The sequence below is a fragment of the Mastigoproctus giganteus genome, chromosome 1, assembly GCF_048544385.1.
Source record: "Mastigoproctus giganteus isolate SK-2022 chromosome 1, ASM4854438v1, whole genome shotgun sequence".
Taxonomy (NCBI): domain Eukaryota; kingdom Metazoa; phylum Arthropoda; class Arachnida; order Uropygi; family Thelyphonidae; genus Mastigoproctus; species Mastigoproctus giganteus.
In genome coordinates, this window is record NC_143575.1 from 198,854,284 (window position 1) to 198,871,591 (window position 17,308).

General features: G+C 34.1%; 1 protein-coding gene across 3 annotated transcripts in view; it reads left to right on the forward strand.

Moving 5' to 3' along the window:
- LOC150091435 (SAM and SH3 domain-containing protein 1-like) overlaps positions 1-17,308 on the forward strand; it is a 611,903-nt gene that overhangs the window by 553,745 nt on the left and 40,850 nt on the right. For all 3 annotated transcript variants that reach the window (XM_090375439.1, XM_090375458.1, XM_090375448.1), the window contains 3 exons: positions 3,986-4,138; positions 12,408-12,495; positions 15,656-15,810. In XM_090375439.1, coding sequence (XP_090231565.1) covers positions 3,986-4,138; positions 12,408-12,495; positions 15,656-15,810 — 396 coding nt within the window. The remainder of the gene's footprint in view (positions 1-3,985; positions 4,139-12,407; positions 12,496-15,655; positions 15,811-17,308) is intronic.

A 17,308-nucleotide genomic window follows, 5' to 3' on the forward strand; every position in this document is an offset into this window, starting at 1 on the left:
CACTCTGCCCTAGGGATTACTGCTGTGTGTTGTCTGATGCATAAGTTCTGGCATTGAGTTGGGCATCTTGATTGGGTGCCCCATTTTAATTCCTTCAAGGGCATCCACCCCATCCTTCAAGCTCTCATAAATGCCAATCAAAATGCTGAGTTGGTGCCTAATTTTTTCACACTCTTTGTACCAAAGACATACAAAAATACTCCCCTTCCCTGACTGTATTGTGTCCCATTCCTGATAGGTCTACAAACATGCACAAATAGAACAGATTGGACTTTGAAAAATGGATGTCTTTTCTTGGTTAAAGGGGCAGTATTATGGAAACTGCAAAACTTGTGGGATGTTCAGCGAGAGTGTTGTAGTTCCAAAGTATTCCAAGACTGGAAGAATAGCAGACAGAGCAGTAGTCACTGTGTCGATAGCAGGCATCCATGCCTCATTGATGATTGCAGTGGATATACGCTGTCCCACCTTGTGAGAGCTGATAGATGGAAAATGATGGAATGGCTGACTATGGGCTTTAACCAGGGCTGACCAGTCATGTTTCCTAGACCACATTGCAATGAACCCTACTCCAAATGGACTACCAGATTAGGCACCAGGTCAAAGTACCCATACTTATGGCCACCTATTGCCAAAAACACTTAAAGTTTGCATCTAAACAGGATTATTGACAACTGGAAAAAAAAGTTTCCTTTTCCAATGAATTGCATATCCTGTTATGCCATTTGGACAGTAGATGGAGGGTACAGCAACAAACTCTGGAGAGGAATTGCTTCAATGTCCTTGTCCCACAGAGATGGGCAGCTGGTGGCAGAGTTTTGGTATAGGGGATGTTTTTCTGGGAATTTCTTGGAGCCCTCATACTCCTAAACCACACTCTTAATGGCAAAAACCTATCCTATCCCAGATGGCACAGGTGTGTTCCAGCAGGATAATGCACCCTGCAACATTGCTGATATTGTTTAAGAGTGGTTTGCCAAACGTGAAAGTGAATCCCATAGGTCACCTCTAGGATTATCCAAACACCAGATCTGTTGATCTGGTGTTTGGATCCTCCACTACAAACTATTGCAGTTCTATGGAACACAATCCTGACAGCATTGTATAACATACCATCTGCAATGTTCAGAGGTCTTAGAGTTCAAACCTTACTGTATGATGGTCATACTGGTGCAAAGAGGACATGCCCATTATTAGGTAGGTGGTCATGGTGTTTTGACTGGACAGTAATAATATATAATAGTTCTGTTAGTCACTTTTTTGATTATTTTTTCTTCTCAATTTTAAAATCAACCAATATATAATCAGTTATTTCAATGATCAAAATAATTATTGGACTATGCACTTGTTCCTTCTAGTTGCAGAGCCCTTGCTTAAAATGTGCCTCATATAAGATTTGTTAGATTGCCACATCATTTTTTCCAACATATTGTTATTCATGTTTCCTATAATCACATTGAGCAGAAATTCATTTTAACCTTTTCCTCAGCTACAAAGTTAAAAGATACCATTCTTCAAGACCTAGAGGGTTGTAACGAAGTTTCCTTTGGCCTTGTCAAAAGAGGTTCACTAATTTGGGTTCCTAAATTGAAGTTTTGTGTGGGGCAAATTAAGTTAAAGTTTCATACAATGAAACTAATTGGAAAATTCTGGATTCCATGTTGAATCTGTCATCAGATTTTGGTCTTCCATCTGGTACAGCTAGTCCAAGTTTTCAGTATTTTCTGATTAAGCCTGAAGATTAAACATGGAATCCAAAACCATTGCCAATTATTAAACAGTTCTGTTGTGTAGGAGTTTCACTTACTCATTATAATATGTTATACACAATAAAATTCACCTGATAATAGTTTTGCAATTTATTTATTTTTAATTAATATTATTCATATTTCACATTAATTCATTATAAACAGCCACATAATATCTTTCTCTCAGCACATTACTACAAACTAAATTAAATTGATATTCCTGTGCAATAATCTTGCTTTTTTTTCTTTTTTTTTTTTGAGTTGAAACTGTATTTCAGAAATGACCATACAAGAAAGAAAGAGAGATTTTAGTACCTAACAAAATTTTTAATTACTATTTTGGACACAGTGGAAGCAAACATTTATATTTTTATATGCTTGTGAACATGTGTGGGAATATACTCATAGCAGGTATCTTTGCATTTGTGTGTGTGTGTGTGTGTGCGCGTGTGTTTGTTATTTTAGGAGCATTAGCAACTAAGGCCATATTGCTCTGAGATATGCGGTGGTCATTCCCTGACCTTTCCACATCCTCCATATTTGGTGGTGACGGACTCAAACCTCAGTCTAATCAAGAAGCATGTTGCTAAGCACTGCTGCTCCTTCCCACCTGGCTACGGAGGTGTGTGTGTGTGAGAGAGAGAGAGAGAGAGAGAGAGAGAGAGAGAGAGAGAGATTTTATATTAGTTGAAAAGTGTGCAGTTTCCAAAGGGAGAAGAGTAGGTGAAAATGTTTGTTAGATGTCTTTATTAATATTTATAGCCTTCTTGCCGTGAGAAATGTCACAAATTGTTGTTTTTATTCCTTCAGAAACTGTGTTTGTACCATTATGGAATAAAAATACATTTCACACAAATAACGATCAGAGCATGGACTTCAGTTACGTTTGCTCTGTACATTTTCTATGCATACCTCAAGTTGAAATGAATTTGCGTTTGCTTACGGTATTCTGTTGCAATCATGTTGGTATTCCCTGGTAATAGTTTGTTTTAATTTTAGTCATTTAGACTAAAATTGATGCTGTTTTTCTTATTTATATGGCATATTAGCATCCAAGGTAGGGTGACCAGATGCCTTTTTTTTTTTTATCAGGATCATCCTGTTGTTGCGTGAGGTGTCCTGTTTTTCTGACAAAGATGAAATGGGACACAAAATAGTCAATTTTTTTCCAACAGTGCCATATTAATTAGAGATTACATGAAAATTTATGTTTCACATGCATTTTGTTATGGATACTTTTTTAAAATATGTTAGATGTTGTCAAGTTGACAAAACAACAGGAAATAATTGCAAACACCTTGGAACTAAAACACTCAGAATTTCTTATCTGTAACATTTGGTTTTATAAGTAAGACATATAGTAGATAACCTTTGAGGTTAAAAGTATGAAAAGAAATAATAATAGTAAAGTAATATTTACTGATTTTCCATCTGTCACCAATAGTTTTTAATGTGCAATAGTGATCTGCACATGTATCGTGAACATGTGATTGACAAAGCAGGTATCTTTGCATTGATTGACAAAGCAGGTATCTGGAATAATTCACAGGGAAAAAAACCTACTTCTTCTGCCTGAGATCAGCTAATTACAGCCCTGATTGAAAGCTTTTAAGAATTCCCCTAGTATCCAACGGGATTTTAAATTGAGATTTTCCGAGTAAGTGATAGGTTGTAAAACTGCTATTCTGTCAAAGAGGACCCAAAATTTGATACATCTTAGTCTATTCCATCAATGTCTATAATAGAAAAAAAAATAAAAGTTACATTTATGGCTACTTTGTAATGATTCTTTAAAGAGTGTAGCACTATTATAAAGACTCAAATAAACATGTCACTCCTTAAGTAAGGAGTGATATATTTATTATGTGTACACATGAGTCTGTGATATATTTTGTTTACTGAAGCTGCAGAAGTTAGCATGAGAAACTATATATATCTTTCATGTGTGAGCATCTGTGGTAAAAATTATGAATTTGTATTTAATTCTGTTTTAAAACATTTAAAGAACATTAGAATAGTATATTATGAATTGTAACTACAGGATAAAGTTGACACTGTCATGGAACCTTGCATGCTGTCATTTTATATGAGAAACTTACTTGCTCTTATTTGAAAAGTGAATTTACCTGTGAAACTTACTACACTTTTTAAATTTACCTAAAAATATTAAAATATAAAGATTGTAAGATAGTTTCATAAGCAGAGATAGTAATTACGTTCGTATTATTATTTTTCAGAAGTTAAATGAAAGGCGAGATTCAACTGGCCAAAGTTCTTGGGCAGGGCGAGTAAGAGACCTTCACAAAGGAGTGAAACAAAAGATTTCCAAACTAAGAAATTCACGTGGAAGTACATGTAGTGGTAGCAATGGCTGCAATGGAGAAAATGATGTATGTGTACATGATTGGAATTATGGATTTTTTGCTTAATTGAAAATAATTCCACTTGATTCAGTGTCAGGTGTGCAAAACCATATAACAACATATTGCCAACTTTGTAGCACATGTTCAGCTTATTCAGTGGAAACTTCTAGAATTTTTAATAGAGAAACTGTGGCAAAAAATTGCCATAGAAAGCAGTACTAGCTATTCAGAGTGAACAGTTTTTTTTTTTTTTTTTTTTTGAGTAAAGTCAGAAAAAGATAGGTTAATATGACACTCAACAAACACACTTTGACAGGTTCAGATTAAAAAAATACTTACTGACACAATATTGATGATATATTTCTCTGAAATTTATCACATAGTCTATACCAATACATAGAGTCTGGTCCCAAACTTATCACTTAAATTGCATTTGGAGTTTAAAAATGCTATATGCACAGCCCACCTAAAGAGTGATTGCCATCGAACTCAGTAGAGTTTTCCTAATCTTGTGATAGATCAAATTTCCAGGACACAGTTTGGGAACCACTGGTCTATATCAACATAGGAGGGGGGGACCACACTGGTATAGTTTCGTAGAGTCTCTACTTACAAAATTCTAGTAAATCATAAATAGAAAACCATTGCATCCCTCTTGTCTCCAGCTTAGACTGCATGTCAAGCTTCATGTAATTCTATATTGTAATCCCAAAGTCTTTCTCATCCAGTACTTTTTTTAATTCTTCTTCCCCTAATCTATATCTAATAGAAATCTATTATACCTAATGTATAAAAATTAAACTTTGTCTGCCATTTTTCAAACAATATTTATGGTTAGTCCAAATCCTTTTGAAGCTGTATAGCCTGAGTTTTGATCATTAATCACCCTCCCAACCCTTTAAGTCATCTGCAAACTTTGACAGATTCCTCTGCATTCCTCCATCAATATCATTTAGAAAGATAAAACGAGAGAGAGAGAGAGAGAGAGAGAGAGAGATATCAGGCACTGATCCCTGATGGACACCACTTGCTCCAGTACACTCCGAAGAATAGCCATTTATAACCACCCCTCTGTCCTGTTCTTCAACCAGTCCCTAATCCACTAATGGATCTTCCCTGTATTTGAGCTTTAATTTCAGGAAATATATCAAAATACTTGCTAAAATCCAGATATGTAATGTCAAAGTTGTTTCTTGCATTCACATGCCTTATAATATCATCATACTAATTTACCAGATTAGTAAAGCTTTTCAGATAGGCACTTGTCTGATAACTTTCTGATAATATTTTGCCACTTATTTGAAAATTGTTCAACTCAGCCTTATTATCCCTCTTGGCAATAATGTGGTTTATGACATAAAGCCATTTTCCTGTGTTTTTGCTTCATCTAATAATAACTATAGTTGCAAATGATTGTGAAACAAAGTCTGTTACACTTTTTCATACTTCTCCATTTGAAACTTTTCGTAGATGTTTCTTCCCAATTAGTTGATGGACTGTTACACTTACCTTATAAGATGTGCTTTCTCATTTTATAGAGAAACCATTAAAATGGTTTCAACCTGTTCTCTCTTCTGAAAGATCAATTTTTCTGCGAAATTCTCCCTAGAGTGTGAAAAGTAGGAACACTGTTTCTCATCTCTTCTGTTTTCGTAGTTGGCAGAATTTATAGTCTACTAAATGCAGTGGTTTTAATGTTCACAACAGAAGGAACTCTTATTACTACGATTTGCCTTGGTATTGTCCTACTTTTAACCTTTTTGCATTTGCATGAGGTACAGCTCTACCAAGTGTTTTTTGTACTTTTTCTGCAAAAAGATTGTTTTGCTCTTAGTCACTGTGATCCTGTCTACCCCTTAAGAACATACCAAAATTTGCATGGACAACTATGAAATCCATTTATTTGCAGATAAATGCAATAGCATATTAGTAGTGGCAAACAAACTATCCACTTCATTTATATCCCCCCCCTCTACTTTAATCACTCTGGCTGAAAGCAACTTTTTGCACATATATCCTGCAGCCATCCTTTTTTATTTAAATTTGTTCCCTTATATATATTATCTGAGAAATTGTAAGGATGCTTTCAAAATTTAGTTTACTCAAATCTATTTAAAGCCTTGAACATTTCAATCAGGTCTCCTCACAAGTACATAGTTTCCAAGCAGAGCAATTTGTAGAATCAAATTCTTTTGTGGTAAGTGTATCCTTTTATGTCTCTGACTAGTCTTGTTGCTCTTCTCCATACTCCTTCCAACAGATCCACATCTTTCCAAAAGAAAGGATGTGGTATTACTGCTTCTCATATGCAGTACCTTGTATTTTCCAACATTAAACCTCAGTTGCCACTTCTCAGTCCATTTGACTAATTTTTCTGGGTCTTTTTAACCACCCTGCTAAGTAGGTGGTAGATGACTTTCATCAACCAGTGAAATACCACCACTTAGCTTATTGGAGGCTTGAAGTGGTGAAACCCATGTTTAGTCTCTAGAGCAAAGTTTCCGGCATCCCCTTCCCCCCATACTTTTCCTTCAACCCATGCACGGTACTAAGTACTATAGGTTTTGATGCCTTTCGTGTTTGGGGTTTTCATAAAAAAAAAAAAAAAACTGTTGTATCACCTGCAAACGTAGACATTAAACTTTGTGTTCATATGTATTGTTAATAAATATTGAAAACAATAAAGGGCCCATCTGAACTTTCAGAGACTCTACTAATAATATTAGTCTAAGAAGTCCATTAATCACCACCTCTGCTTTTCTGCTGCTCGGCCATCCCTTTATTCACAGTGTCTTGCATTGGCAATATTTCATGCAGAACAGTATCAAAAACTTTACTGAAATTTAAGTATGTGATGTTAACATTTTATTCTATCCAGTTCCTTCATTACTGCGTCATAGTAACTAATCAGAGGTACCTCCGCAGCCAGGTGGGAAGGAGCAGCAATGCGTAGCACATTCTTCTTGATTAGACTGGGGTTCGAGCCCGTTACCACCAAATACGGAGGATACGGAAAGGTCAGGGAATGACCACCGCATATTCCCTTAGTTGCTAATGCTCTTAAAAACCAAATAACAACTAATCAGATTGGTCAGACAAGACTTCCCTGTCTTGTCTGAAAAAGTTGATTATACTATAACTCATTAACAGTTCTGTTGAATTAATGTGTTACAGCTCATTAACAATCAGAAAGATATACACACATGCATACACACATTTCATGATGGCCAAGAGGATCAGAGGAGATTACAAAATGTGGTAATATTCTTATTAGAAATATAAGAATATTAAAATATAACTCTTGAAAAACATAATCTAAAAAATAATGTTGAAAACAACATTATTTAGCTAAAACTGAAACTTTAACCAACTCTTTTTTAAGAAGAAAAAAGTGGTTTAAAATAAAACCCAATAGAAGAAATAGTCTGCATCAAAGTTGTTGGGAAAGCATTTTGCCATCATTTCTCTATTAAAAATTCATGAGGTCTATTGAGTAGGGTTAAAAATATGGGTTGGCAGTATCATGTATGTGATTTTAGGTCACTGCCAAAAGATTACTTCTTTGACCCATGAAATTGGCTAAAGCAGTAATCTTTTGTCTCTTCTTTTATTTATTTTTTGTCCTCAGAATGTAATTGTTTTCAGTGATTGATTTAACAATAGAAATAGTTGGGATTGTAATAGTACTATTGTAATAATACAGTGTCTGAAAAAAAAAAAAAAATCTGTATTGTTAGAAAAGTCCATAACTTTTGAACAGACACATATTCACATTAACTCTTTTAAAAATAATTAACTCTTTTAAATAGCCCAAAATGTTTTTAGGTACATCAATGAACTTGAATATGTGTTTGAGGATGTCAAATCTTTACTTGACCTCCAGCCGTACATTGCTTAACATTTCAGGAATTAAAGAGATTCAGTCATTCTTGTTCTTACATATGTTATGTACAGTAGGATACCACTGAAGCAGGACCCATCCTGTTGAAAAAAAACATTTGGCTGATATTTCTCCAGATGTGGAAGCACAATAATTATTTAAAAGGTCAAGATAGATTGTTCCATTAATTGCCTTTTCAGAAGGAAAAAAATGGACCAATAATCTGATTGCAATGAAGCCTGCACCACATGTTGACCTACAGACTATCACACATTTTTTCATGCACTGCATGTGGGCTCTCACACCCCCCGTGTGAAAATTGTGCAGTTTTACATATTCTGAAACATGAAAACTTGCATCATCAGAAAAGCACACTTTTTGTAGGAAACTTGTTTTCTTCAATTAACTGTGGTGGCAAACAGTAAAAGGGCTGGCCTGTTTGTTGTCATTATAGCAGTTATTAAGGTATAGCAAGCTGGCCTGCTGTACCTTAATAACTGCTATAATAACTTTATAGGCAGATAATTGAAGCCTTTTAAATGACATTGTATGCTGTTGATTTCAGAATCTGAAGTTCTTGTGAAGCTCACTGAAATGATTTTCATGGGCATTGATAGAATGCATTAAGATTGTTTTCCTGAACTTTGACAGATTTTTGAGGCCATCTGTTACCATTATCATGCAGTAAACTCCAGTTCTTCTTGAACCAAGTGTCCCAACCTTTCATGTGTGGATGAAAAAAAATCCACATATAAAAGGTTGGAACACTTGGTGGATCCTTCCCAAACATCCTGTGATAATTATATTAAAACCCAACTTAGTGAATTTGTAGAAGCCAGCCACAAAACACGTTCCACTTTCTTTCTCTTGCATGGTAACCATTTTGTTTTATGGCCTACTGTCCGCAATGCCTTCAAACCACAGATTTCTAAAGTACATGGAAAAAACTTTTTGAGTTACCATTTGTAATGGTGAAAACTCATCTATTATTTCTTATCAGATCAAAAGTTATGGGCTTTTCTAATAACAGATTTTTTCAGACACCATGTATATATCAGGACTGACTGAGCTTAAACCAAATAGCTTCACAAAATTATCTTTACAGGCTCGAGAACTTCATTTATAGCCACCTGATTAAATGCAATAACTATTTTGTGATGAAATACAGACTATATGCAGAAGTCTATTTTACATCAATATTTTGGTAGATAACATTCATTTTAGCTTTTTTTTTCGTTGCTCATGAGGTTTATGTGCGAGTTGAACCTGCGCACTTAATAGACTATACTTCCGTTTTTGGCACCTTCAACTGTTTTTTTTTTTTTTTTTAAGTGTCTATTGCAGTAGTTGGCAACCTATTACCCAAGGGTTAGAAGGTGACCCAGCAGCATGATTTGGTTGACCCATAGCTGAACATTTTAATTAATTTTAAAAAAATTGCATATTTTTGTACATATCATATAAAGCTATCCATATACTGTAGCTGAAGCACTGGCTATTGTTTGTTTCCTTGCACCAATTGGAGGAAGGAATGGGCACTGTGGCAAATGCAATTTTCTTGGTCCATGCATAATGGACCAAAGAAGTCATTGCTTTTTTTTTTTTTTTTTGTGTAAACTTTTTAAAAAAAAAAAAAAACAAAAAAAACATGAATTATTACAATTTACTAATGCACCTGAAATGTAATCCATGTATACATTAACTAGTTTGCTTAAAAAACAACGATACTTTTTAAAAAGATTTCATTACACTAAATATATCTTGAGTATTACCATACAAAACATGATAAATTTTAGTATTAATATAGTGATAATAACACTGTCATTAAAGAAATTTCTTGATGCCATGTTCAAAGGTTACAGTTAAATATAAAATAAACAAGTCACCTGCACAGAAACAATTTTTATGAAGTAAACAAAACTGTTTACTTCTATTAACAAGTTCTAGAATTTGGTCTTTATCATCCCTTTCCCAATGCTAAAAATCAAGGCAAAGAAGGATTATATTTATTTATACTAGGGACGTTAAAGCAGTAGAAGCATGAAGTATTTAAACCAGAGCGTTATAGCTATTAAAAAACTGCATGGCATTCTACAAGGTGGACTGGGGGGGGGCTAGAAGAAAAGAATGTTAAAAGTGGGATAGCACTATAAGCAAGAGTGTTTATAATGGAGGCTTACTGCATTTCATCACAGCCAGTGAGAAGAGAGTGGAAAGCTTCACTACAAGTATACCTATCACTTAGTCTTGTTAATATTCCTACCCAGCTGCTGCTTTTAAAATCCATCAGCATTCTGTAAATTATCATTAATAATAAATGCTTATAAGATTATTTTTAGTAAGTATTATACGGTAGAGCGTTGAAAATCCAAACATCAGTAATTCGAAATGTCAGTAAAACGAATGAGCCAGCATTTATTTTTTTTATGCTGGTGCCATTAAATAATTACAGTAAGCACCAGTTATTGTTATCAGGTTTGCGAATTGAATTTTAATTCTATTAAACGGCAATTCTAATAAGTGAAAATCGGAGGAATATTATCTACAGACTATAAAAATGAATATATAAAGCACAAATTTACACTTTTATTACCTTGCCAATTAACAAAATTAAATTAAAAATTAAAATCGAAAACAAACTGGATGTTGAATCGACAAATGATCAGCAAATTGAATGCCGTCCAACTCAACTACTCTTGCTGAAAAGAGTTACAGATCTGGCAGCAAAGAAACAAAGTTCAAAAATGGTGCAACAAAAAAATAAGTAATTATTTTTGTTAAAGGCCTATACATATGTGTTATTGTGGACGAAAGTTACATTTGTTTTGTTACCAATGAATAAAAATACCATAAGTACAACCTTACTGAACCTTTTTTTTTTTTTTTTTTTTTTTTTTGTCTCCAGAACAGTATTTTTGATAAGTTCAAAAATCTGAACAAATTGGTAAGTCCAAACTACCCTCGGTCCCAATTATAGTTCAGATTATCAACGCTCTACTGTATATTATTACAATAAATGAATGATATATATTGCCAAACCTTTAATGGACAAAGTGAGTAAATACAGACCCTATAAGCTTGATTTCTGTGCCAGGGAAAACAATGCAAGTTGGTGGTTAAGATACAAAAAAAAGTAATGCAGGATCATCTTCAGAGAAATGAAGTTATATGGCAGCCACAGTATGTTCAGGAACAGGGCCTTGTCTGACCAATGTGATTAGCTACCATAACATTAAATTCATGTGGTAATTAAAGGAACTGGATAAAAAATTAATTTTGATTGTCATATATCTAGATTTCAGTAAAGCTTTTGATACTGTATTGCATGAACAAATGCTGTATAAATTGGAGCAGTGTGGAACTTGGAGAAAGCTGTGGATAAAGGGATGGTTGAATGGCAAAAGACAGATCTGTTACTTAATGGCCACTCATAATACAGAAGTAACAACTGAAATTAGCAGTGATAAATGCAAAACACTGCATTTGGGTGACATTAATACCAGAATAATACCATTTGGGTGGCACTAAACTCAAGAATCTTGCCATCAGCGACAAAGGGGTGTTGGCCCATTGTATATGGCAGTGGTTAGGCCACATCTTGAGTACTGCATACAGGTTTTAGGAACCTCATTTTAGGAATCCTTCCTAAAATGAGTAATGGGTGTACAGAAGAGCAACAAGATTAACTGTGGACACAAAAGGATACACTTACAAAGAAAGACTCGAGTTCTGTAAATTGTAGTGTCTGGAAATTAAGCACCCATGAGGAGACCTGATTGAAATTTAAGGCTTTAAATGAGTTGAGTAAACTAAATGCTGATTATATCCTTGCTGTTTCCTGGATGACACACAAGGGGAACAATTATTTAAATATAGATAAAGAATAATAATGATGACATAAATTGTAAATTGATAGTTGGCAGGAAATTTGCATTTCCTTTTAGCCAGAGAGTAATTGATTATTGGAATAAATTTTCACCTGGTGTTGTGGAAGTAAGTAGCTTGAATAAATTAAAAGAATGATTGGATAAATTATTGGAAGGGATGGGCAAATGAGAAGCGTATGTATATTATATTAAATGGATGATGCTGTATAAGCTTGCTTCCCCATATCACTTTTCCATCAGTCATATAAACATAGTTTATATGATTAATGGAAAAGTGATATGAGGAATTCTATCCATAAAGTATGTGACCATTATTAGTTGATCAGGATTAGTAAATCCAGTTTATTAGTGGATAGAAGGATCCTTAAAGATGACTTTGCTATTATTTTCAGAGTTTGAATGAAGAGATAGCAAAAAGATTGAACGTTATATTTGTGCAATGAATATCATATTTCAGTCCTGTATTACTTCTATTAATGATAAATAAACTAAACCTTCAAATTTTGAATATATATATTTTTTCTTGCAGTCACCACATGGCAGTATTACTCATCAGGAAGTGGTACATACATTCAGTTCAATGGAAAGCATACCAAGTGGTTCAGGTTCTAGGTCTAGTAAGTAACCAACTTTTACTTCCCACACAAGTAGTTAAATTTTGAAGTTACCAGTGAAATTATTGGAATTTTTACATGTCTCTTTTGAATTATTCCATTTTTTTCCCCCAGAGGGCAGGGTCAGTCAAAGTTATCTCCCAGTATAAAATCATGAAGTTAAATTCATGAGAGGAAAAACACTCAGACCTTCATTAGGATAAAGTCATGACTTGATCCTAGTGAAGGTCTGGGTATTTCTCCTCTAACAATTTTGATAAATTTTAAAGCAAAGTACTTGGTGTTGACATACAGTACTCGTAGTTTTTTTTTAAAGGAAAAGAAGAGTAGTAAAGCATCATTCAGGTTACTGAATGATGCTTTAATGCTCAAAAATAAAATCAGCATTAACCTGTTTTCCAATGGCATCTTTGATGTTTTATGCATTCAACTCATAGTTTAGCACAAATCTTTAAACAAAAAATTATTAAATTTTCCACATTCATTCAATTTTTTTTTCTAGAAAACACCAAATCCAAAAATTAAATCAAATATTGGACTTAAAGAGGGTGAAGAAGGGCATACTGTGATGACCTTCTGAAATACAATGATGATGGTAACCATATCACACTTCAGAGAATTGTTTCAAGACACTCTATGCATATGTAATGCTAATTATTGCAAATTAAAAAATAAAGCAGTAACTTTTTTTTCTCCAGTTATTCTATTTTCTTCCTCTCTAGTTGCATATTAGTGAAATAAAAAGCAACTATTCAGTGGTTTAGCTTTAACCATGCCACTATTAATATTTGTTTAACATGCTCACTGCTTTATGATGCAGATATATGGCATCAGATTTTTAATCCATTTGGAGGGGAAACCACTCTACTTTTAGAAAATTTTCTTACAATTTGACAGAAGAAAAACTGGATATTTTTGACAAGCAACCTTCAGCAAGGCTGACTAATTCAGTCATAGTGAAAAGAAAGCCCAAAAATGCCTCTGATCTCTAATCCAGATTGACACAATCTTGTTGTTGAAAAAACTGGGAGTCCAAAGGTTTTGGCAATATAAATTTAAAATTATGGCACTTTATGCATTTGTAAACACACCTGAAATATATATACATAACTAAACATGGATGACACTTTCTGTCCAATAGCCAGTAATGTTCACAAGCAACAAGTTGTAGACTTGTTGCTTGTGAACAAGTCTACAGCAAGTCATAATGCAGAAATGTACAAAAAGTAGAAACTGCCATCTATGTTACATTTTTATATGAATGGCGTTAATTTAGTTTTTGAATTCAGAAATATAGTATTCTTTACAATGATTCATAACTTGCATTTTTACCATTAATAATTTTGTTAAATATTCCATGCTTTGTGTACAAAAAAAGGAAACTATTTGCACATGTCACATAAGTCTGTGGAGTAGGTATATCTCAATTTTTGACTTGATAAAACATCTCTTTATTAAATTTATAGTAATATCTGACTGTTTATGGTCCGGTAGTTAGCAATGTCCACAAGTAAGGAGGATGTAGATTCAAGCATGTATGCTGCCATGAAACATGCACCAAACATGAACAGTGCTGCTGAAAATCTGGCTGCCATTAATTAAAATAGGATGCATTCACAATGAATATGTAAATTCTTCTGGCCTCAGCCATTTGCAGAATAAGCAGAAATTTAATATTTATTTATATAATTAGCTTTTATAATAAAATACTCCTTAAAGAGTATTTTTGGTAAGAAATTAACTTTTAATAGGCTCTTTAGATATCAAAATAATCATTAAAATAACTTGTTTTTAGAGATTTAGGCTGGATGGGGGGGGGGGAGAATAAAGGAGTTATACAAGTTTGAGTCTGAACCATTGTTACTTATAGTTTATAGTAAGTATTAAATTTGCTATTCGACTAGGCCATTAGTTTCCTAACATGAATTTTCTAGTTTAATTATACATTGAATAAATTTTTTTCCAATCTCCTGCAATGACTAATAATGTGTTTTTCAGCATTAGCAAGTTTGAAAGTTGAATTTTCTTATTCCACTGTTTCCTTTTCTGGATTTGATATAAATCCTTCTTTGCTTCGTGTGCCTAACAAAACCAGATGATGACCTTTTTGAACAGGATTTTTATACCAGATAGATTTATACTATTATAAATTCTTATTTTCATTTATTTTTAGATGATCTGTTAAAATATGATGAAGTGAAGTTGCACTACCATTAAACTGAATTTGTCATTTAATCAGTTGAATATTTCTGAAACTATTGGATATTGGTCATTTTGAAATATCTCTGAATTATGAACCACATTATAGAAAAACAAACTGTTAAGGTCACTAAAAAAATAGCTTCACATTGATATTTCTTTCCCAGAGTAATGGCCATAAGGATAATTGTTTTTCTTAACAGACATGACATAATTAATTGTTGAATATGTCTGTAGTAGCATGTTTTTTTTTTTTTTTTGTTTGTTTGTTCATTGACAATTCCTTTTTACCCATAACCAGCAACTGTTAAGAGGGACCTCTGTAACCTGACTAGTGATAGGTTTACCTTGTTTAAATAGCTCTTGCTTGTTTATTAATATCATTGCTCTTGACTTTCTTGGGATTAAATGCATTGTGGGTATGCCTAGTCATGATGAATTACCAAAATATATAAGTGAGAAAAAGCTCTAAGCTATGGCTAAATTTGAAAGTGTTTGGAATTTTGTGCAGACTTGATAAGAGGGTGTACATAATGGAAGCTCTGTCAGTTAGTCTGGCCCTGGAGAGATTGATATTTCTTGATGTAGTGTTAAGTCGGTTGGAAACTACTAGTTTGGGGCAAGGTGGGGTGAACAGACTTATAGCTTAATGGTAGCCATAAACAGAGGCTACTACATGTCTGTTAAGACAGCAAAGCAGGGAGAATTAGATTAGAAGGCATGCTGGGGGTTCTCATGGGACAAGCAACTATATGGGCTGTGTTTGGGTTACTAAGAGCACAGACATGCATATACACTATTATGAACAGTAAATAAATTTGATGAATTTGAAGTATTAGATAAGTTTGGTTATAGAGACATTAGAAAAGTGATAAACCATTTCAGTTAATAATGAAAAGTCTTCAGATTTATGTGGCATGTGCTATAGTATAAAATTAAACACTGATAGAATTATCCTTTGCAGGTCCACAAGCTCAGACACCAACCAGTAGTAACCGTAGTTCTACTTCTACTGGAGAGGATGATAATTCACCTCCTGTTGGTGCTATTTTAGGCCAAGCTAGAGCTCTAGTGGATTATACTCCAAGTCCTTACGATAAGGATGGCTTAGCTTTCAGGGTAAGTTATATTATAAAGCTTGTTGAAAAGGAGAAAAAAAAATTGAGATAATTACTTTAAAAACAGCTTTTTCATATTTATTAATATCCAAAATGATTTTTTTCCTGAAGGAAAAAATCATTTTGATAATGTGGTCAAAAGTCTTTTTCTTCAAATTTACAAGTACTTGCTTTATAATAATAACAGTACAAAATATAAATAGAATTTCTTAGCATTACTATACCTTTTATCTTTAAAACACCTTTTGGATCATTTTGTAATCACATTTTCCTTCAAAAGAAAAACTTAAAACGTCATATTAAAAAGTGTTTTGTAATTTCTAAAATTGTATTTGCTGTTCTGCATGAATGCTGTAATGTTTACGCTCACTACGTTCTAATTAATATGTTTATTGAATTTGTTTTGGATTATACTAAATGCTGTTATAGTCATTGCAGAATGAATTTCAAGTTTGTAGTAGTAGTGGCATGTGATGCAAGAAAGCAAGTGTATGAGCTTATGCAGCATCACCCAAAAAAAAAAAAAAAAATTACAAAACAATCCCCTCTGAATGTTTGTCCAGTTTCTCCTTAAATATATTTAACCTATCAACTTCCACAACAACAGATGGAAGTTTGTTCCAGCAATTAACCACCTGCTGGCTAAAGGCAAATTTCTGCACATCTATTCTACATCTGTCCTTCCTCAATTTCAGTTTATGCCCCTTAGGTTCGTAATCTGAACAAGTGGAAGAATCCCATCAGAATTCAGCGTGCTCAACCCATTCAAGGCCTTATACACCTCAATCAAATCACCGTGCAGGTGCCTAGGCTCCAGCTGCTGCAATTTGCAGAACCTAAGCCTCTCCTGGTAAGAGGATCCCTTCATTCCCCTCACCAATCTTGTTGCCCTTCTCTGTACACGCTCACGCAAATCTACATCCTTACTAAAATGAGGCCTCCAGACCTGCACACAGTACTCAAGGCATGGCCTGACCATTGCCTTATACAGAAGGACAATCACTCCTTTTCCCTGCTAGCAAAATTCCTGTTTATCATTGACAACACCCTATGACCTGCCCTGGCAGCCTGTCTGCATTGCCCAGAAAACTTCATATCTGACTGCACAATTACTCCCAGGTCTTTTTCATTTTCTACCACCTTAAGTGTAGTACCACACAGTTGGTATGTTTCTCTGGGATTACTTCTACCCATATGCAGTACTTTGCATTTTTCAATGTTAAACTTCAGTTGCCACTTATCAGCCCATCTGCCCACATTTTCTAGATCCTGTTGCAGTAACACACTGCCATTACTGTCATTAACAACCCTGCCAACCTTTGTATCATCTGCAAACTTCAATACTAAGCCTGATATACCTTCATCAATATCATTGATAAATATACAAAACAACAGTGGACCCAACACCAAACCCTGTGGGACTCCACTAATAACATTAGTCCACGAAGAGCAGCACCCATTGATTACCACCCTGTGTCTTCTCCCACTCAACCATCCTT